The sequence below is a fragment of the Phalacrocorax carbo genome, chromosome 3 (genome assembly GCF_963921805.1).
Source record: "Phalacrocorax carbo chromosome 3, bPhaCar2.1, whole genome shotgun sequence".
Taxonomy (NCBI): domain Eukaryota; kingdom Metazoa; phylum Chordata; class Aves; order Suliformes; family Phalacrocoracidae; genus Phalacrocorax; species Phalacrocorax carbo.
The window spans coordinates 7,810,446-7,834,513 of record NC_087515.1 but is presented as its reverse complement, the minus strand read 5'-3'; the positions used below and the strand labels follow the sequence as shown (position 1 = coordinate 7,834,513).

Sequence of the window (24,068 nt, the reverse complement as noted above, 5' to 3'; positions counted from 1 at the left end):
TCCAGAGGGAATCTGAAATCATTTGTAGAAGCAAGATTTGAACAAGAAAGAGACTTCTTAAATTGCAAAAGACTGTTAAGAAAATTATATTACATTTTTCTTTGAAATAATCAAGGATTATTTTGGCTTTTTTATATAATCACTTTCAAGTACTGCAAAGTATATGATATTAACCTCTTGATATGGGGCAGAAGTCTGAGCAAATAGAAAGCAAACCTGCTTCTTTACAGCAAGAATAATGAAAGCTGAGCCACGGACAGGCAAATTCTGAGATGATGGGTGTATCTTTAAATTCTTATATTTAAATTATTATTAATTCTGTACTTGTCCAAGCATAAAGAACCAGTGAAGAAAAGAAATTCAGTGTCTGTATTTCCTGTCCCAAGCTCATTCCATTCTGCCACAACTATTTAAATATCGAATGGTTTTCCAGATGTGCACAAAACACTCTAAAACACTATTTTCTAAAACTAAGTTCCAGAGAAAGATAATAATTTTACCTACCACTTGAATCAGCTTAAAGTAGGGCACATAGATGAACATCAAGAATAATAATCTTTTTAAATAGCTATGAACTATACTGAGTTTTGAGTTTTAACATTATATTAATATTCAATAGCAACAACTTGATTTATTAACACCTTAGGATAAAATTATGAAGCTCTTAAAAACATCTCAGTAGTTACATCAAATCTATAAGGCCACTTATTCTAATATAGATTGTAGATACTTAAAATGTCCACAAATTTTACTTGGTGCCTGCAATTTTATCTTCTTTGGCCAAAAATCTACTGCCTGCTATATGGTCAAGCCATACTACTAGTTTATTTCCCAGTCAGTGGATATACTCCTTTCCTTCCATTAGAATGGACCACATGATAAAAGGATGTGACTTGTCGGTGCTGAGCAGCTGCCTAATTAATTTAACCGTAATTTCTTCTTATGAGGACGTGTCTGCAAGTGTCTGTGTATCAGCAGTTATGGCAGCATGCAGTCTGCTGCCAGAGGACAGAGCCAACAACGCAACTGAGGAAATACAGATGGTCAGTTGTCATCCTTTCCCTGGCACTGGGGTAGATGGGGAAGGGACTCCTTCAGAACTGGATGCGCTTAGCCTAGCTTGGACATGCTACCACAGGACGGAAGAGCAGCCTCACTGGGCACCACTGTATAAGCCAGCTGTCATCCATTCTGCTACCTTCCTGCTGCTGATCTGCACGACGGGCACAGCACGGCTCAAAGCTGAGAGTAGCGTTTTCTTCACAGTTACTGCAATTTATTAATCTCCAAAGAAATGTAACAACAGTTCATGAACCTTTACTTCTTCCATTTCACTCACATCATGTTTTATTCACTAGTAGTTTTTGCAAGATTTAAAATAATTTCAAGCCTTTTCATTTTATTTTTCCATTCCTTAAACTGCAGGAAGCAAAACAACTGTATTGTCTTCACAGGATACAGGGTGTCCACTTACTAGGAGCTCCTTAAGGAGGAGTTTGATATTCCTGGATATTACCCAACTTCACTATCTACTTTATCGCAGTAACATTTTATAAACACCCAAAAATCAAATTATCCACCTTTTATTACAATGCATACTTAACAGTAACACAGCGAAGTCAGTTCTCAGCAGCTTTTCCCAGTCAATTCAAATTACTTTCACATTGCTGCCTTTTCTTTACAAAACCTTTGGACCTATTGACATAATTATCATATGCTAAAGTAAAAAAATCCTCGAACTTTGCTGAATTCTACCTTCTGTCACCATGTGTTACAGAAGATGCAGGAACCACAAGGCTTTAGTTGAGTAATTGATGAGAGAAAAGGGAGTGTGACAGCTCTGGGTTAATGCCCAATACCTAATTTTAGAGCAATTCAAAGCATTGTTTTAACATATCTCAAAAGCTGAGCAGGAAAGAGAAAAGACACTAGTTCTAGCCAGATACTTCTTTTGCTCGTGAATGCAGAGTGGTTAAATAGCAGGATATTTTTCCTTCAAAGACACAGAGTGGAGAAACACTTGAAACATGAATCTTATCTGATATTCAAGCATGCACAGCAAGCTACAAAAATGCTAATGTTTCCCAAAGATTAAAAGGAAGCATATTTTCTAAATCTCATACACTAAGTGAATATTGATTACAAATGAAAAAATATTTGTAATGAAACAGAGCTTGAGGGATTTTATGCAGCAGTAATCTACAGAAAGGAAAAAAAAAAAAAAAACAGAAAAAAGAATATACTTCAAAAAAGCTTGCTATGTGTAAGGCCAACTGATTTCTCCACCTACAAATTCTTTTTCTTCTCAGTTATGTTGCCTGCAGATAACCTAATAAGAAGGCAGCTGATAAATTTTTCACCATTACCTATTCTATTCCTGATATTATCCTACTGCAAACGTGACCTTCCTTGTCCATAAACTGAATCTATGCATTGTCTCTTGTCCTTTGCTCGGGCTTTCAGCTCTTTAAGGCTAGAAACTATAGTTGTGGTCTAGAACAGGTATGGCAGCTGACACCATAAGACCTCAGGTCTCAGTTTGGATCCTGAAGTTCACTTATATCACAAACAAACAAACAAACAAAACCCCCAAAAACCCCACATGATAATCTTAAAAATGAATTTATATCTACCTGAAACAAGAACAACAAAAAGCTTCATAAAAATTCTGGTTTTCAACCCTTTTAATTTATAAAGCTATTTTTAGAAAATCTTGTTATCTGTGTATTTCCTAGACACCATCTAGTATTTCAGAAAAATACTTAGAGTTCTTAAGAGTTTAACAGGAAATGTAGAAGTTCCATCACAACAGTTAGTGCAGAAGCAGAGTTCATTGAAGGTTTCATGACATAATACCACTTCTCAACAGATGAAATAAATACCTTTCAATATTCTTTCTTTCTTTTTTTTCTTCATATAGTCATTTTCTCTTTTATGTCAGGATGTTCCATGCTGTAATTCTCCCTGGGTGGTTCTACTTTTTAAAATGCATTCAACTCATACAGTTTCCTTCTGTCCTACTAGCACTCCATAAAGAACAATTAATCAAAACGTTTTGATCTATTTCAGATCTCAAATTGCATGATCCAGCATTATTTAGCCACCTTTCAGTGTTCCAAAGGTCTTTATTTAACAAATATCTAAGAGAGAGGTATCTAGTCTATATAACTGCAATTTCTACTAAGCAACACAGCAACTACATCTTGTATGTGAACTTGGAGCATTTACACAATGGATTGATAACAAAGTCCTTAATTTTGTTGTAATTGTGGATTTTTGAGCTTTTTTCCCTTACATTACAGCAATTGCAAAGCTCTTTCAGGAGAACTTTAGCTCAGTTCCTCCCATCCAGCACCAAAATATATAGGTCAAACCTTTGTAACTGCAGATCAGCCCATGGCTATATTACAAAAGCAAGCCGTTCATATCAAAAATTGCCTCAACTCTTGACCTCCATTGGCATGGCAGAATGATCCTGTTTGGCTGCCAGAGATCTTCAACAGCTGCTGAGAAGGGTCTTCTTTACCACCCAGGAGAGACACATCCTTTTGCCTAAATGAATATCCAAGCAAACAAAAAAATAATTGTGAAGAAAACTAGACAGAAGTCGCATAGGTACAGTTAAAACACTATGCAGACAACAGAGAAAGCTCTAATCCAGAAAACACATAAAAAGGCTCTTTGGGGAGAAAAAAAAAAAAAAAAAAGAAATGAGGCAGCTGCCAAGAAAAAGCTCACCTCTAAATGCATATTTGTGCTTAAATATCTTGCAAATCTTGAGTAAGAAGAGACTGTAAGATGATATAATTTGAAATTGTATCTGCAACCAAGCATCTATAGTTTAGCACAGCTTTAGAAAAGATGAAGAAAACTGAAAAAAGAAGCAAATAAGTATACAAATAAAAGTGGCTATGACTTAAGAACAGTGATTGAAGGAGCTACATGTATGAGCAAAAATATTAGGCAGATCTAATCAAAGAACATACCCTGCCATGCTGTGGCAGATGCCTTATCCTTTGACAGAGACTGTTCTGGATAGCACAGTAAAATTTGATTTGGATAATGAACAAAAAAATTAATACACACTCTACTTCAGAAAATAAAAAACCTGGAAAATACTACATCCTACGAAGACTTTACAGGTGATTGTGTAAGCAAAAGGAATTATTCAGTGCCTCTGAAGATGGTAGAAAGGTTATCAAAGGAGTTATAGAAAGTAACATTAATGCAATTCATAAGCAAAATGCTATTATTCATTAGTAAGAGTCCTATAACAGTAGGAACTAGAATACCACAAATGAAGATATTCAGCAACAACTTAAATAGCATGTTAGTGGCTAAGATGAAGGGATTATTCTTGTAGTAATGCATGGGCCAAGGATATTAGAATCCTTTTCTTGTCTTCTATTTTCTGTGATTGTCACAGTAAAAAAGCACAGACTTAAGCTTCAAAGTTTTAGGGAGAAGACAGACTTACAGAGTATTGGAAGGAGGTGTAGCAAGTGTCGGGTAACTCAGTTCTAAGTGGAGCAATATGTAAACAGGTAACAATTTCCACAAATTAATCATACCTCAACTACTCTTTCATCTTACTTTGCTTTTCCATTGCCATTCACTCCTTTGTTTCTTTGCTAAAATCAACATGTATGCGCTAGGATCATCAGTTTTAGAGCTCTTCTCAGTTCTCTTGGATTTCAGAGGTAAACAGCAAGAATTGTCTCTCTGCTATCTTCAATAAAGGGCAAGAATTACTCCTGAAAATTACCGTTTTTCTGACACAACCAGTAAATTCAGCTAACAGCTGAAAAAAGCATTAGCATACACAAATACGCGTGTAAGTATAACCTTATCTTAGATATCACATGCATAAGCACTATAATTGAACTTCTTGGATTTAAAACTGCAGTTTTCATGTGACATATTATTACTTGCTCTTGTACGTTGTACTAATATATAGGACACATACGTCAGCGCTAATTTCTTTTGATAAAACTGTTAAAGCAGTGAATTGTCTGTATTGGTTCGCTGTGCCCATACAATCACGCTGACTCTTTTACAACACAAAAATTCAAAGAAATTGCATTTGACACAGTAAGTTCTGTAATTTTTAATAAAATCTAAGAATTGGCTTCAACTTTGCTTAAGAACAGTATTAAGTTGGACACCACAGCCTGTATCATGTAGTGTGTGGCCTGCCTGAATAATATTCTCCTGTTAAAAGTGCAGCTTAGTGTCAGAAACAGTATGAGTCACAGGAGATGCATACGTTTAAAATAAAGCCGTCTCCTATGACATGTACTCTTATTTTAATTTCAAAGTGACTTCCTTTTCTTGAATTAGGTGTGTTAAGTGTTAAGAAAAAGGCTCACAGTGGCAACTGAATGAGACATGAAATGCCACAGAAAGTCTACAAGCGCTGCAGAGGGGACAGCATGAACCGTGTTCCAAAGGTCTGCCAAAGCCAATTCCCATCGTTTTCAGCAGCAAACACTAATCTTGCAAACCCTCATGAGCTAGCTTTTATCTGTAGGAATTTGCTTCTGTGAAAGCTATAATTAATTTAATAAATTAAGATTTTTCATACTTAAAATGAAATTTTTTGCATCACCATATAATCAGTATATGTCATCCTGAAAACCTCCAGTCCTTAAGTGTGGCTTCACATACATTTGCTAAACAGCATACTAGATTCAACAGTAAGGATGCTGCAGAAGCTTTGCGACATGGAAGTTGAGGTCAAAGAAACATGTCGCACTTATTCTGGTATTTGCCTACAAAGGCCATTTGAATTTGTTTTCAAGACAAAGGGATCCTGAGATATCAGTCAGAATCATCAGCTACATATTTCTCAACAAAATGTGCAAAACCAAAATAGTGTCTATGCCTGTTCTCATGCTGTACAACCAAAAAGGAACATCATTGCAATCCCCCATTTCTAGATCTAATATGCAAATCCTGGAAAGGCTGTTTAGAAGTGTTCTACGGAATTGTGCCAAATAGGGAGGAAATAAAGCTGGAATGAATACTGCACACTGGGTGGGGGCGGTTTAAAACCTCAATGCAAATGGTAGCTGCTGTATCTGCCCCTCCTGCCACCACCAGCCTGCACAGCCTCTGGCCTCAAATATTGTAGAATTTGAGAGAATTTTAACAGAATCCTCATCAGGATCCCAATTTCAGAGTAGCAATATTCACAATCTGCTGAACTGAAAGCCTGGTTTTGAAGAATACAAACTTTTATTTTTAAAGGATTATTTCGTTAGTTATAATTTTTCTTAGTTATAACTGGACACTGATACAGCCAATTTATTTTATGACAAAACTGTGGCCTGTAAAGAAATGAGGTGGAGCACGAGAACAGCAAGTAGTCCAGGAGAAAAACAAAAACAAACCCAAAAACTTTTGGTAAGGAAACAGCAGCTTAATCCTGTTCCGAAGCAAGCGTAATTAATTCAGGGATTAATAAAAAGACTCCATAACAAAGACCTCAAATGCTACCAAAACCAGCTTGTTTCCATTCTGAATCTCTTTTTTTATTTGTAAAGACTGGCATTACAATTGAAAAGGACTCAAAATGGAGCGATGTACACATCATTGGTGTTTCATGATGGAACTGATGGAGTCCCTGAATGGATATTGCTTCAGCTTTGCTTTTAAAAAATAATTTAACATGAAAATCTTCAACTCCACTATCGGTCACAGGTGGCAGAAATGAAAGAAAAAGAAAAGAAAAGAAACCAAAACTACTGTCAAATTCATAACATATACATTGTTGGCTGATGACACTTGTTCCAGATGTACAATAAAGCCCACAACACTTTATTACTATGGATATAATTATCGTGAATGTTTTTTTCATGTTGATCAACTTGCTTCTGAAGGTTGTTTTTTTGATTGTTTTAAACTTGCATAATAAACATGCAGTGAAACATTTCTTGTTAAAGTGTTTTTTGCAGTCGTTTTGTTTTCATACAAAGATTTCATAAAGTTGCAGTGTTGTATCAGAGCATTACCAAAATAAGAGCAAAAGCTAGAGGAAGGTAAATGTGAAATGAACTTGATGAGAATAACCTAATTGTGTCCTGAGACACTCCAGTCTTATCAAAAAGATGTGCACAATCAAATCCCTTCCTCCCAAACCCGCCAAAACCACAAAATAAATATTAACTTGGAAGAAAGGGAAGACATAAAGAAAAAAAAAAAAAAAAAGATGTCATCATGCACTCATCTTCTGCATAGCTCAACCCACATATAGTAAGGCACTATTTCCCCACAACTTAGTGTCCACAACAATCTTTTACAGTGCTCTGCGAACTATATATAGTTCCTTCCAGGATGATGAAATAAATAGATCGAATGAGTGTTGCTACCATGTCACCCCATGTGTGATCTTATAGACAAGGGCATCATCTGGCAGTTTCAGAAATAAGCTGTCTCAAGTCTCTTCTTATGTGTGCATGTTATGTATAGGGATATCTTTCATGTGTGCAAGTGGTTGGTTTGTTTTCCAGAGTTGTTATTTTTTCATTGTTCTTTACTCCAGTGTTCTTAAACCAAATACACAAGAAAATAAAAGTGCAGTTGGGTCATTAAAAACAGAGCTTTGGTGCTCTAAAAAGCACACAGCTTTGGGGATTTAAGAAATCTGTTAGACATTCCCAAAAGAGTTGGGAAATACAGGGACGTATTTTCATCTGGAAATCCTCATTTCTGCTTAGTTGAGCTGGTCTTCGTATTGTTTTCGGAAGCAATCACCAGCAGGGAAGAACTCCCAGCACCGTTCCTGATACATTTTCCATACATAGGATTCCTGAAAGAAACACAATTTAAATAATTTAATTTAATTCAATGATAAAGCATTAATCATGGGCTTTTTTTTCTTTTTTGCTTATATACTGCTTCACCCTTTTTGAAGAAACACAATTTAAATAATTTAATTTAATCAATGATAAAGCATTAATCATGGGCTTTTTTTTCTTTTTTGCTTATATACTGCTTCACCCTTTTTGTTTCTGTGCATATCAGGTTCTTGTGTATCAATCTAAAAAATCATGTTAATGATTTTGATCAGTTTAGGGTAGCTTTTAGTTTTTTGCCTCCTAGTCAAAAAGCACTAGAGAAACACATAGAAGAGCAGGTAGTTTAATTCTTATTGCACATCCAGCAGCACTTGTAAAGCTCAGTTAAAGCTGGTCACAAGACAAATACCAGGGTAAGCAGAATATCTTCTGTCATAGAAATTTGACTAATGCCTACATCAGTCATTTCAAAATATGCCTACACACAATACATAAAACAAAATAGCCTTTAAGGACATTTCTTAGAAGAGCAATATTCTCTGAATCAGTGGTGGGTTTTTATTTCTGATTATTTGTTCAGGTAAGGCTCTGTCCCTAGGCAGTCTGGAGCATAGTAAAGGATATGTCAGTTTATTTCTCTTTTAATCACACCACTTCAATGTGCTTTTTATTATACAAATGCAATGGTAGAAAGGACATGTGTTATACAAGTTATAGAATCATAGAATCATTTAGGTTTGAAAAGACCTTTAGGATTGAGTCCAGCCATAAACCTAACACTGCCAAGTCCACTGCCATGTCCCTAGAAGTTGTTTAGTATGAAGTACTCTCAATTTTCAAATTATCAGCTAACAGTATCAAAACTGAATAGTTAGTAGAAATCTGGCTTCAGCGAATACAGTAGGACACACTGTATGCCAAGAAAAAACACAAATAAAAAAGACTTTAAAAAAATCTCATTTAATATGAAATTCTCAAATGAAAAATGGATGTTCAAAAATAGCAAAGCAAATATATTAAATCTGATACTGGACAAGGCTGAGAAGATTTATGCAAATAAGATGATTATAATTGCCCAATACAAACATCAGAGTTCAGAAAGAGTAAGCTACATAGATTTATAGTAAATCGTCCCTCTGACCCAAAACCTGTAGGGCTATGTATATGATGCTCTTCAGGTCGTTTTGTTTTCTTATCTGCCACACAGGAACATTTGCTGTCTGTTGTAAGACTATCACTAGAAAAAAACCTTTATATTTTTATATATATGTTTTTTACTGGCTTTAAGTACACTTAAAGGAGCTCACCAGGCACGTGCAGGACAGCCAGGGGATCAGGCCCAGCCAGCATGGCTTCACAAAAGGCAGGTCCTGCCTGACCAACCTCATCTTCTTCTATGACCAGGTGACCCGCCTGGTGGATGAGGGAAAGGCTGTGCATGTTTTCTTCCTGGACTTTAGCAAAGCCTTTGATACTGTCTCCCACAGCATCCTCCTAGAGAAGGTGGCAGCTCATGGCTTGGATGGGTGTAGTCTTTTTTGGGTGAAAAACTGGATGGATGGCCGAGCCCAGAGAGGTGTCATGAACTGAGCTAAATCCAGTTGGCAGCCAGTCACGAGCGGGGTTCCCCAGAGCCCAGTGTTGGGGCCAGACTTGTTTAATATATTCATCAATGATCTGGATGAGGGGATCGAGTGCACCCTCAGTAAGTTTGCAGACAATACCAAATTGGGTGGGAGTGTCGATTTGCTCGAGGGTAGTAACACTCTGCAGAGGGACCTGGACAGGCTGGATCAATGGCCTGAGGCCAACTGTATAAGGTTTAACAAGGCCAAGAGCCGGGTCCTGCACTTGGGTCACAACAGCCCCATGCAACACTACAGGCTTGGGGACGAGTGGCTGGAGAGCTGCCCGGTGGAGAAGGACCAGGGGGTGTTGGTTGACAGCCAGCTGAGCAAGAGCCAGCAGTGCCCAGGAGGTGTTTAAAAGAAGTGTAGATGTGGCACTTCAGGGCATGGTTTAGAAGACATGGTGGTGTTGGATGACGGTTGGACTTGATGATCCTAGAGGTCTTTTCCAACCTTAATGATTCTATGATTCTAAGTTTAAGGAAGCACCATAAGTTTGAAAGAACAACAAAGAAGAAACCTCTAGGGAAAAATTCTCTCACAGGTTTCATTTTAAATATATGCACAAGCTCTTTCATATAGACTTATCCAGGAAGGTAGACATAGAAGATTATATATAGACAATAATAAAGGACAAAGACTATTAAAAAAGAATCAAAAGGGAGAAATGAAGAGTGCTGCTTTCACAGGATGCTTAAAAGTTGTTTCTCATTTCTGTTTATAGTTTGTATTTATATTTTGTGGAAGTAACAATATAAGAATAACAGGTCAGATAACAAAATAGGAGTAGAAAGTACTGTAGAATTGATATTCAAGCTAACATTAAGCAACCAAAGTCCTAAGACTTGTTTAGAAGAATGAGAATTAAGTTACATACTATATAGGGAGCTATTCATTAGAATACTCCTAGTTTTGCCAAGCCTGAATGATTCTTATTTTAGAGTCTGTTGTATTTAATAACTGTTAACATTAATAGAGTTGTTCAACTTACCTGTCCTGTATGCTCTGTTTCATCTTTGTTAATAAGATACATCAGAAAAAACCTACAAGCAAAGAAACAGCTATTATGAATACAATCTATGGAAAGAGTAGGCAACCCACAGAGGGATGAATTTTTTTCAACATGTACAGTGATAATGCTGTTCATGGACTTACAAGGTCCAGAGTTCTATTTATGGTAATACTCCCAGAGACATTAAATATACTTTCCTGGCACTGTTGAGATTCACTCATTGTTCAATGTATAGTATGCTAAAATGCACAAGATTCAGTCTGATTTACAGTCAATAGCAACTCAGTTTAAATGACGATTTTCTAAGCTTTCTAATCTGAAAATTATAATAGGCATTTTCTTGCCCATGAATATCAACTTGGAAGTAGACAGAGAATAGTCATTCAAGCTTTTTTTTTCCTCTCCCCTCAATGAATAAGAAATCCTGAAGACAATTAAGGGATTTCTCTTATTGAAATTATAGGTTGGGGGTATTTTACTAGTGTATATAACTCAAGATCAACATGAGCATGAAAGAACTTGTAAATTAAAAAATACATTAGCCTTGGGGTTTTGAGATATCTGACAAACACTAGGTGATTTCAAAATTTCACTCATAACAGGCATTCTCTCCCACTCTCCAAACACGTGAAAAATATACTATATGATCATGCACAAAAATACCAAAAAACGTTTCCTTAGGATGATGCACTTAGAGTAAGTACACTATAGCATGTTATTTGTGTAGTACTTCGTAAGCAGGAGCAAAATCCCACATGATGGTACGTTTCATGTATTTTGTTTGCACAACCTGTGTTTCAGGTGGAAGTTGTTTATAGGGATGTTTGACTTTACAGTCTCATTATCTTGTGCACATACAGTGCTAGCTTATAGACACAAAATCACAATCCATCCATTGCCTCATACTTCCAGCACTAGTAAAATTACACTTTGGCACTAGATTTTCATATGTGTTTGACAGGAGATGAATGGTATGATACAGTGACTGCGGACATGATAAATGGTTTTATTTCCAGATTTAAAAAGACCCAGTTTAGTGGTCATTGATGCTCTGCTTGGATTTTCCAATGGAGGATCTGATGCCCTTCATCTGATCCCTACCCTCTATAGCTCCTTTTTTCAGTTCCCTGACCTCTCTCTGTCCCAGGTTCTCTAAGTCAGCCTCAGCACTCCACTCAAAATATTTTGTCCAATGTAAGTTTTCCCTCTCTTGCCTTACTTCTTTGCTTGTGCAGTCTCTCTACCAGTCTCCAGGCCAGGTCATACTGTTCCTCTGTATCTTACACAACACATTCAGTTTTACAATGCCTCCACAGCCATATACGAAGTTCCTAGTTTCCATCTCCGAGCCCACACAAACTTGGCGTGTCACAACCAAGCTGGGAACAAGGTAATGAAGTTTGTTCATTCCTCACTCCCATCACCACAGAATTCTATGTCAGGCAGCATGAGTGCACATCAAAGCCAAACAGTACTGACTCTTACTTATGCAAGAGAGCTAATCTGGTACTTGCAGAGGCTGCAAGGGTCATGAGTTAGCGAGGAGTTCATTTTTACTGTACTCACAAATAATTGGCCAAGTTGTGCTCCTGTAGTGTGTGTGTTTCAAAGCCATGGGGCACTGTATCAAAGTAGTCATTTCCTATTCCACAGATAAAGCACTTTGTCTAAAAGAAAGAATACAGAGCACTTCAACACTATATATAACCCTGCCCCCTTTGAGAAGAGGCCAATAAAAATATAACAATTTTCTTGAAAATGGCAATGCATCACATATAATATGTGCTGAACGTAAAAGCTTTTCTTTTAATGATTGGGACTGGATACTTCAGCCAAAACACTGGAATAGAAGTTTAACTTCCATCGGAATAGCTTCTTACTGTTTTAAAAAAATAAAATAAAAAAAAAAATTTGCCAGCTGTAAGTGAACAGGTAACAAGAGAAAGAATGGAATACAATGGTCAAAGCTAATTTTTCATTTACCTCAATGTCTGTTGTGCTTGTCCAGCTGAAAATACATATGCTCAAGGTTTAGATTACAAAACACAGTAGGTTTGCTCCACTTTTCTGAGTTCTTATAGTCATACTTAACAAACAGAATAGAAAACGACCAAGTACAGGATACTTTCACACATAGATTAACCAAAGAAAATTATATCTGAAGTGAACTGTTACATGACAGTGTCAACACCCTGTGTTAGAAACCTCTAGTCTGAAGATCCAAATGACTTAAATAGCCGCAGACATGTAATTCATTATAATATACAGCAATGTCCAAAGATTTTCCTTGTTTACAAAAATGAAGATACAGAGATTAGTCTAACCTTTAAAAAGTCATGAGAAAATCAGCCATTAGGCTTTTTGCCTGAATTCTTGTTAACTTACCACTGACAGCAAAAAAAAATGGCCATCCTTCATCTGGAGTTATTAAAAAAATCCATACCAGGAATTGGCAAACACATACAAAATATGCTTACAGCAGAATATCAGTTTAGACAAACTGGGTTTGTGTCCAATGCAAAGAGATATGGAAGGTAGCAGCTTCCACCTGTCAAAGCATAGCATACCTCTTTCACAGGAGGCAGCAAAGAGTGGTAAATGCTATTCAGAACCTAGATGCTAGCAGAGTTTTCTTTTCATAAAATTGTCTAAAAAGAATTTTATTGGGTAGTAAGAGAACTACTTTCGTAATTTTTATATTTTTATAGACACAAAGAAAGTAAATTTAAAGAAATCTCAGTTATTATTTCCATCTAATGAACTGAGATGAGAGACTAGAGCCTCATCCAGGACATTATATGATATTGGACCACGTACAGAACTCTATTTTCATCTTAGTTTAAAAAACTATCTACTAGCTAGATCACATTTTGATTGAAAACAGATATTCATGAAACCTGAAAATAGGATATGGTTCAACAATTGGATGTTCTTACCTCCATGTCTTCCTTAACTTGCTCTTGCTGATCTCTTAACTCACCAAAAGCATCAATAATTAAACCTAGGATTTAAGTTAAAATGATAGTGTTCAAGAACAGAACTGACAAAGTATATTCAGAAAGCCAGGGCTAACACTGACAAAGAATATTAAACGAGAATCTTGTGCAGAAATAATAGAAGCCAATGTACATTCCAAAGACCACAAAACCAACTAAATATGTGAAGAAAAATGAGCAAGTCAAAGAAAACATCTACCAGTAACATGGCTGGCAGTATCATCTGGAATTATAAAATGGGACAAGCAGCCTTCTGTTTATTCACAGTGCTCCAGTCTTGACTCAGTACATGAAGATGCATGTGTTTTTACAGTGGTGAAGGCTTTTCTATGGGAAGACTACTACTGTACATTTAATAGATGTATTGGGTTTGTGTGGCAAGGTTTTGGCAGTGGGGGGGGCTGCAGGCATGGCTTCTGGGAGAAGCTGCTAGAAGCTTCCCTCATGTCCAATAAAGCCAGTGCCAGCCGGCTCCAAGACGGACCCTGCTGCTGGCCAAGGCCGAGCCCATCAGCAACCTGTCATAACATATTTGACAAGGGGGGAAAAAAAGAACCTGGGCAACTGTAGTCAGAGAGAGGAATAAGAATATGTGAGAGGAACAGCTCTGCAGACACCAAGGTCAGTGAAGGAAGAAGGGGAGGAGGTGTTCCAGGCACCGGAGCAGAGATTTCCCTGCAGCCCATGGTGAAGACCATGGTGAGGCAGGCCATCCCCCTACAGCCCGTGGAGGGTTAATGGTGGAGCAGATATCCACCTGCAGCCCTTGGAGGACCCCACACCAGAGCAGGTGGATGCCCGAAGGAGGCTGTGACCCCGTGGGAAGCCTGTGATGGAGCAGACTCCTGGCAGGACCTGTGGCCCCATGGAGAGAGGAGCCCATGCTGGAGCTGGTTTGCTGGCAGGACTTGTGACCCCGTGGGGGGCCCACACTGGTGCAGTTCATGAAGAACTGTAGCCCATGGGAAGGGCCCATGATAGAAAAATTCATGGAGAACTATCTCCCACAGGAGGGACCCCACAATGGAGCAGGGGATGAGTGTGGGAAGTCCTCCAAGGAGGAAGGAGTGGCAGAGACAATGTGTGATGAACTGACCCCTATTCCCCAAACTCCTGCGCTGCTCAGTGGGAGGAGGTAGAGAAATCGGGAGTGAAGTTAAGCCCAGGAAGAATGGAGGGGTGGGGGGAAGGTGTTTTAAGATTCTTGTTTTATTTTCTCATTACCTTACTCTGATTTCATTGCTAATAAATTAATTTCCCCAAGTCGACTCTTGTTTTGCCAGTGACAGTAATTGGTGAATGATTTCTCCCCATCCTTATCTCAACCCACAAACCTTCCATTATATTTTCTCTCCCCTGTCCAGCTGAGGAGGGGAGTGGTAGAGTGGCTTTGGTGGGCACTTGGCATCCAACCAGGGTCAACCCACCACAACAGAGTTCCAGGATTTATTACATGGCAGATGCAGAGAGGCCCAGAGCTCTGTGCACCCTCTCTCATTATGGTTGTCATGTAGTACGAGGTTCCACTGTCAGAGCTCTACAGTAGTAAGGGGTCATTTCAGGGAGATACAGAAAGAAGAAGAAAAACCACCACAAGCTGGATGGCTCAGATTATAAATTCTTTATAATTCGCTTCCTTTGCTTACACAATACAAATAAGGACTAACTCCACAAACATTATTGACACTACTGTGCTGTAAAACTAATGAATACCAGATGAGAATTATACTCAAAGCTTGACAGCTAAGGCCTCTACTCTAAAGCCACTCACAAAATGAAGAAACAAACAGTATGAGATATGCCACTTCAGGCTATAAAAAATTTTGCACCCTCCCCAAACCCTTTAAGAAACTTGTTGCCTGAGTAAGAGTTAGAAATAATTCACCACAGTCTCAGAGTCACCTTCCAACCTTCCTTGTAGGAACTGAGAAAGCATCCTTACTGTTGTCAAAATCATCGTAAGTTAGCTAACTGTTAGCTGACAGAAAACAATAAGGTATCACTATTTATAACAGCAACTGGACCTAGCAAAAATCATTCTCATTTTTTTCCAAAATCGAGAATATACTTCTGTTAATTTGTGCAAACTTTAATAAACGATGATCTGCTGAGCATTCTTGACAATCTTTTAAAGGTATAATATGTAAACAGTTGGGGCTTTTAAGTACTTTAGGTAATAACATTAAACAATGTTAATACAAACATAACAGAAACCCCCTGACTACCCAAAATCCAGTATCCGCTATCCAGATTACAACAGTGAGCCACACTACCAGTCAAATAGTTTCACTTAAATTCAGAAGCTAACCTGACGGCAGCCGACTTTCCATTGTCATCAATCAGGATATACTAAAGTTGTTTCATACGGAGCACATTTCTTTACTCTTTGACAGTGTTCAAGTAAGCAGGCATCACACCAAACAGAGGGTTTTATGTAAGAAAAGATTAAACCTCTTAAAGCTATGTTCCAATTTTCACACCACTACTGCCAATCTGAAGATTTGCCAGGCAGTCGAGACCATTAGGTGCTGGCAGGGGGAATACCGACAGCACCTACTACTGATTTTTGTCCACATAAGCTCACAAAGGGTGGGTTATGGTAAAAGACAATTTTAAGGTATGCCACAAGATTTCTAATCACTTTCTCATCACTTCTCATGCTAGTCATTTAAAGGAGACTTTTAGAAAGGGCAATGAGAAGAGACAAACTGTAGTGACACCAGTACCCTCATAGCAGAGAGCTCTTTTTTGTTTCCACTGATCCAGTTACAGACTTAATTTTACAGCGACTACGAAGAACACTGTATGGATAAATGCCACCTAGGTGTGATTTGCTATACAAATCTGTGCTTCACCATCTGCCCTGGTGTCCTGAATGAATCTTAGGTGTGCGATTACCATAGCACTAAGATCTTTGTACCGCTAAATAACGGTTTCAGTCTCACCAAGGGCTACAAACATATACCTTGAATAATTGCAAGCAGGATGACAATCACAAAGAAGAAGAAAGTGATGTCAAAGATAATCCGATAGATTTCATATTCATCTCCTGCTGGATCCTCTATTTCGTCGCCAATGCCTCCACCTGCACGTACTCCAACGTACATGTGAAACATGTAGCACTAGAAAACATAAAACAAAGGGGTACAAAGTTTGTCTGCAGCTAAAAGTAAAAATATTCGTTGTTGAAAATTCAGCAATTGGCAGAACTGGTCCAGCTACGGTCTAACTATACTGTGGCAAATAATCTTTTCTCCCCGTTGAGGTTATGTATATTTCTGAGTGAGGCGAAATGCTGCTGTGCAGCTGAAGCTGCAGTATTTCATGTTCTGTCATTATGTAGCAGCTCAAAAAGATCAAAGGTCCAGCTACCATAAGCCCAGCAGCACACCATGATTCACGTACAATTGTTTCAGTAATGTGCAAATAGGAAATTACTGTTACCAACACAGCCATCTCCTTTTCTACTTTCCTAACTCAAAAGTGAATTATTTTCCCCATCTTTGGTGTTCAAACAAAAATTCAAAACAAAACAAAACAAAAACCTTTGAGAATGTTTGTGCAGAGGACAGGCTAATGATGGGAAAAGTCTGAGACAAATACTGTGAAGCTATGCTCTGAAAAGTGGTATAACAGGTCTGGTATAGTTACGTGGGATGATGGCAAAGAAAAATTTCCAGTTTATCATGCTATAATTTTCTGTTAAATTGTGATATCACCCTCAGAGGTCTACAGCAGGGGATTAGTTCTTTTTCCTTAAGTAGCTTTGCAAACTACAGGTCCAGGGTTCTCACTCCCTATCGGAGAATAGTGATGACAACAACAGTCACTAACTCCTAAAACCTAACCATATAAAAAAATCCCTTCTGTTATTTCTATGCAACACTTACCCCCAAAATCCCTCATCCAAGAAACTGATGTAGTAACATACAATGCTGAGTGACCAACCGCTGAAAAACAAAAACTCTCTCTAAAAATTGTTACATTTCACCATTGAAAGTCAATCATTAACTTAATGAGTGAATGTACTGTTAGTTATTTAAAAAGTTTTAAGTTATTTTCCTATTTCTAAAAATAAAAATATATTCTCTGCACTTTTATTTTTCTTTTTTTTTCTAATATCACATTGCAAATCTTCCTGTTTTTTAAAAGACACCCCTAATTTTATAGCATAACACATTATTCTAACTCATTCCAGTACAATATGATAGCCTTTTTATAAATGCACTTTCAGGGAATCACAGAGCAGGTCAGGTCAGAAGGGACTTCAGGAGGTGTCTGGTCCACATTCTGCTCCAAACAGGGTCCACTACAAGCTCAAAGTTGCTCTAGGCTTTGTCCAGTTAGGTTCCTACAAACTCCTAAGGATGGAGACTGCACAACCTCTCTGAGTAACCTGATCCACTGCGTGGCTCTTCTCAGTGAGAAAACATTTTCCACTTTATGTCCGTGGTCTCCTGCCATTCACTGCTGTAAAGAGCACGGATTTGTCTTCCCAGTAACCTCTCTGCAGGCACCGGGGAGCTGCTCTTACATTCCCCTTGACCCTGAGGCTTCCTCTTCTCCAGGCCAAGCAAGCCCAACTCCCTCAGCCTCTCCTCCCAGGGCAAGTGCTCCAGCACCTTACAATTTAATGGCCCTCCAGTGATTTATACTCCAGTTTATCTCTGTCTTTCTTGTACTGAATGTCCCAAACTGGACAAAAAATATAGACGTACTAGTCTGCTTCCAAAGATTATCCAATTATTGGGCTTTTTAATGGTGTCAGTTCCCTGCAGGTGATTCACATTGCATAACATATTGAAATATATTTAATTTTGTCATACGTGATTACTTTCAGAATTATATTAATGGTAATGCATCTTAGAAACTCTTTGTAATTTAAGCTCTACCCACCATCCACAACTGCAAAGTCTGGCACAGTTTCAGTAAGTACAAAATAATTTTCAGTGGTTCTGAGCACAGCAGAGATTTCAGTAACAGAATTGCCAATTGAAGATAATCATGGAAATGCATGCTCAGGGAAACTGATGGGTTTCCAAGCTTAAACAAGCATTTCAGTACCTAAATGACTTAGGAACGTCCTTGCCTATAACTGACCCTCCTCCTGAATGGCCTGTAGCAAATACCATCACATTTCTTCTGTTCATTTGCAGATGTGTTTGTTTAACAAACACAGGGTATATCTAGTTGTTAGGGATGCTCATTATATTTGCTCCTTTGCCTTCAATTATAGTCTTTCCTGGTGCTGGCTAATGATATGTCTGTATGAATAGGAATTACAAGAAGGTCAGGACAAAAACATAACAGTTTAAGAAAAAAAATCCAGAAAGCAAAGTAAGACTTACTGTTAGCATATCATCACATTTCATGTCTGGCATATCACCATCTTCGCTCTTGTTGTAGAACTTGCGGAAAAAATTGAATGCCACTACTGTATACAAGTATACGACTACTGCCAGTAATCCCACTGTTAGGACAAGCTGGAAGACAAAATTATATGTAACACCACCTTGCAAAGAAAATTGTACGGCATAATTCCATGAAGAGAAGGAAAGTAACAATAATCTATATGTACTGTTAGAAGGAAAAATTTCTTTACTTTTTCTCTGCCTCTTTGCATGTCGTTGTAATATTTGGCAACATAGCTGCATATTTTCATGCAAAGATTGTGCATTTCTCCTGTTTTATTTTGAAGGAAAACTATGCTTCAGAGACACAATTACAAAGACAAATCTTGCAAAATCTAGTGGATACATACACAATCAAACAATCCATTAGAATCACATAAAACCCACACATTCAGACAAAAATATCTGGGAGTTTACGACCTAATAGTAATAGTACTACTATTTAATATTACCTATTACATAATTGCAAAATAGTATTTCTACTACTTTAATACTGAAACAATTTTGTTTACATCTATGAAATCAGACATAAAACATATTGTTCCTAATGTTTTATATCTACTTCAGAGAAGCAGCAATAAATACCCCGCTGCTCAACTGCAGCATCGTTAAAATTTTGCCTTGGTCTTTATGGAAAGCACCTGGAAGTAAACTGCAATGTCCTGCAAAATTATATTCTACTTGCATAGCTGCCAGACTTAAAGTTCCTTACCATAAATAATGCCCCCTCACTTCACAGATAACTTGCTAAAACTTCAGGATTATTTTTAAAAGGTGGAATGCTTCACCTTTTTTCAGGTGCAGACTGATTCTTTTTCCTTTTTTGTTCTTTTTAAGAAATCAGAATTAAGAGTTTAAGCAAGTCTGTTCTTTAAAGGGCAACAAATGCAGTATGTTGATTTCTGCAACTTCTCAAGATACAATTTTTGTTCCACAAATGAAACTGAAGTTTGCCACATAAATTAAATATGTTTGCCAAGGTGACTCTTCTCCTTAAAAGTCTTCTATATGTCATGTGCTTACATTTTTGAAATATAAACTATATAAACCATTTAAATGTGTACTCATTCTTTAAAAATATTGACAAGGACAGTGCATTTGAAGGCAGAATAAAATTAAATCAATGACCCTTTGCTTTTATAAAAAATCATTGCTAATGATTTTATGCTTCTCAAATTTCAACTTCAACTGATCAAACTTAAAACAAGAGAAAAAAAAACAAAGCCCCTGAAAAATAACATGCTACTGATAAATTTCAAAATGGCACTTGCCACCAGACTTCTAAAGCACCTATATTGTATAAAGTCAGAAGTGAAGTTCCATCTTACTACAACAGCACACAAGTACACACAACAGAGAAGAACATTATGTTACCCAGCCCACTTGAATAAGAATTATCTTAGCTGCCTTGCTGGAAGATCTTCTAAGCACATCAAGGATAGCTTTTTTTTTTTTTTAAATCATTAAAATTTGTTTACAAAGCTCCGTTGAACTAGGAAGGCCATCAGTCTTGAGGAACACTAAGTCTCAGGTTACATTAAAGGCCATTCCTACAACAGAGCTCTGTAGATGAAAAGCCTTAGTTATTTTCGTTGCTTAAATCACCAATGCAATTTCAGATTTCATAGTTTCTTCAAGAAAAGATTTCTTATTATCGAAGAGTTTAATTTCTCTAACAGAAAGAGTAACTAGGTCTCAACTGGACCTTTCTTTAGAAGAATCTTGAAAAAATTTTAAAGAGCAACTTTATGACACAGTTGCTCATAACATCTAGAGACTGTCATACATGCTAGTCCTCTTATGCTTATAAATCCCATTGGCCAGTTTTCCCACTGACCCAAGTTCTAAATTTCATGATGAAGGAACAATTCTGTTGTCAACCTGCAGAACAGCTGAATTAAGTCACGAAGTGATCTCTCCTGTGTACTACTGAAGTAAAAAAGCTGGAAAGACATGACAGTTGATACCTGTTTGCCATTGTGGGTAACTGACGACAGGATAGTTCGTAATGTCTTGAATCCCATTGCAATGTCAAGGAGATGAGCAGCAAAGAAAAAATTGTTGTAATGGCCAAGGACTGACATGGTCATGTACCACGCTAGGTAAAGGAAAGACTAACAGAAAAAAACAAGTATATCATAAAATAAAACTCATGGCTATTATTTTTAACTTAATTCAAAACACTGAGGAAAGGTAGAAATTGCTTTAATGTGCTTTTCTTCAAATAGAAAACAGTTCTCTTTTTTTACACAGAATTTCCTAGAGATGTTCGAGAATTTTATCTTTGTGCAAAACTATTAAATCAGCAAATACAGAGTTCACAAGACATGGACAAAATCAACATATTCTAAATTTTAATTTGTAAAAACTAATTTGAGATCGCTAATCCCTTATTAGTTAGTGTTTCTGATGTAAAATTTTTTTCTGATTTAAATGATTTTTTGTTTATGAATTTCTAACTAATTACATTAAAGTATTAAAGCCCTAAGGTGGTTAATGAAAAGGACTCTACAAGGAACAAAAGGAATTTTATAATCAGTTCAGACTACTAAAACTACTACTTAAACATGTAAGTATTATTTAAGTAATTTACTATTACTACAAATGTTAACTTCATCTTTTTGTCTACCATCTAATTTCTATTGGATTTAAAGACATGCACACATATATTTACATACATTTATGTAATAAATATTTATATTTATTTATACATATTTATAAGACAAATTACAGTCCCTCCCATAGAAAAAAACTAATCCTGAACAGACTCTAGCTCTTTACAGATTATGCTGTCTGTTGACACGAAGATGTATCATTCCACTCTTTCTGGCTAAAGTCAGATTATACTTTCATTCTCCAGCAGTTTTAGTTCCAAAATTGTTTGTTCCCCAGCCGTTTTTCCACCAGTAAAATAAGCTGAGTTAGGCAAGTGATAATCATAAGACACTTAATAATCATAGGATGAGTGACTTCTTAAACTGCAAGGTATTTTAACAGTCTGTCTTGTTTACCACTTCTCTTTTCCTGTTGTTTTTAAAGACTCATTTTTTCAAATTATTAAAATAGTCAGCCTCATTTTGTGTCACATCCTACTACCAGTTTTAGTGATACAAATTTTAGCAATTCCACATAGAGTTACTATACGGATCTGACTGTGCTCCAGGAATATTGAAGTGTTCATAAAGTTTATGAACAATATGAAAAATGGCAATTAGAATTTATATAGTCAGTTTTCTAATTCTACTGCACAGTACTTGCTTATTGCTCCTGAAGAAAGCATATCAGAAGAGGGTCAGGAACTGACTGAGGTTCTATAGCCTAATACCTACGTAACTGGGAAAAGATTTTGGCAATGTCTTTTTAAGCTTCCAAGATTTTCTTCATGTGTGTAGTAAACTAAATATAACCCAGAGTATTTCATACCTCCCTTTGAAGCACTCTGGGTTAATAAGTGTATATTGCTTTTTAGAAGGTGAATATATACATATATATATTGTATATATGTATTTTTCTGTATGTTAAACTTACATTATCAGTGAAAACAACTCCTAATTTCCACATCTGATACTTAACATCAATGGAATTCAGCCTGTAAAAATAAATAAATAAACTGCATATTATATCAAAACACAATAGGAAAACATGGAACACAATCTGTAGGAAGTGTATTGTCACATAAGCACAGGAGATAACAGCTGATCTATTTCTCCAAAAGCTGAAATACTTCAGAACCTTGTTCTAATTCACACATTTACTCTGGAATGGACCTGTCCAAAAAAAAAGAAAAAAAAAAAAAGCAGAAAAACGGATTAATAAATACTAGTTTGTTTTCATCAGACCTAATGCTGATAGATGTCTACAACGTTATCATACGCACACAAGTGAAATGAACTGTCTGAAGGGAGAAAAAGAGATTTTTTTTTTTAAAATGCAACCCATCTAAGCCTAAAGGAGCTGTCAAAAAAGGTCAGAAAATTTGCGCCCCAAATTGCCAATTCTTTACCATTACTTACGATAGCATACATTGGGTGATACAATTAAATAACATTAAAGACAGACTAAGTGAGGTGAAATGAATCTCAGAGCTTGTGTCCTTTGATTTTTCCACTGATATTAGGAATAAAGATGAATGAGAGAGAAATGCGTAGTAACAGCTTTTGCAGAAAAGGACCTGGGGTTCCTGATGGACTGCAAGTTGAGCACAAGCCAGCAGCGCACCCTCGGTGCGAAGAAGTGTATTGGTACCCTGCACTCCATGAGGAGCGTTGCCAGCAAATCAAGGGAGGTGATCCTTCCCCTCTAACTCAGCACTGGTAAGGCCACACCTGGAGTGTTTCCAGTTCTGAGCTCCCAGTTTCTTCCACAGTTTTTGTTGCTTTGTTATATTAGCCATTTAGCTTCTGCTGCTCTCTCCTTTCTTCAACAAATTTTCACATTGTACAGACTGATATTGTAAACTATTGTCTCCAGATTTTTCCCTTGTATTTCTTTAATAAATACCTTTAGGTATTAATTACCCTTTTACTCTATCAACATAAATAAATGTCTCAACTTTAGGCTACATTTTTTGCCCTAGAATAAAACCCATTAATTTGCTTGAAGCATTTTCTTTTTCCTTAATAGAGAAGTGATACAACTAACTTACTAAGAAAGATTTATATAATTTTTGCTTGTAACTGTATGTTGTCCCTCTAGGTTTTTACTTTTTCTTTTTGGAAGGGTTTGGATCATCTGTTTTATATTGACACAAAAAAAATTCTAAACCCGGATCACAATTCAGGAACAAATATAAATAATAACATTACAAAAAAATGTCACCTGTCCTACTTTTATCCTTAAAATGTGAGTGAATTGAGTGTTCCTGAAGGAGCAGAGTTGCTGACAATGACTAAACAAGTAGAAATAATGCTGGCAGATGTCATACACCTGCCATGTATGAAAGCACCTAGTACTTCTGTGCCCAATGTTCATATGGAGTTACCAAGAGTTAAACCCTGGTCTGTCAAAGTCTGATTTCAAAAATTCTTACCTGTATAGCCAGAGCCGCTAACCAATAAAAGTAATAGTTTTATTTGAATATTACATTCCCAATAAATACTTTGCCATCAAAATACCAAAATCCTACTTGCATTATATGCAATAGTATTTACTCTTTAATACAATGAAAAATTAACACCATTTTTACACATAAAACTAAAACACAAAAGACTCAAGTTGAACCT

At 36.9% G+C, this 24,068-nt stretch overlaps 1 protein-coding gene across 1 annotated transcript in view; it reads right to left on the bottom strand.

Moving 5' to 3' along the window:
• Positions 1–6,220: 6,220 nt before the first annotated feature.
• Positions 6,221–24,068, bottom strand: part of RYR2 (ryanodine receptor 2) — a 437,201-nt gene continuing 419,353 nt past the window's right edge. The window contains exons 100-107 of the mRNA XM_064445463.1: positions 22,375–22,435; positions 20,814–20,960; positions 18,784–18,918; positions 16,401–16,557; positions 13,376–13,440; positions 12,006–12,106; positions 10,419–10,470; positions 6,221–7,810 (exon numbers count right to left, since the gene is read on the bottom strand). Of these exons, the coding sequence (XP_064301533.1) occupies positions 7,715–7,810; positions 10,419–10,470; positions 12,006–12,106; positions 13,376–13,440; positions 16,401–16,557; positions 18,784–18,918; positions 20,814–20,960; positions 22,375–22,435 (814 nt within the window). The 3' untranslated portion in view covers positions 6,221–7,714. The remainder of the gene's footprint in view (positions 7,811–10,418; positions 10,471–12,005; positions 12,107–13,375; positions 13,441–16,400; positions 16,558–18,783; positions 18,919–20,813; positions 20,961–22,374; positions 22,436–24,068) is intronic.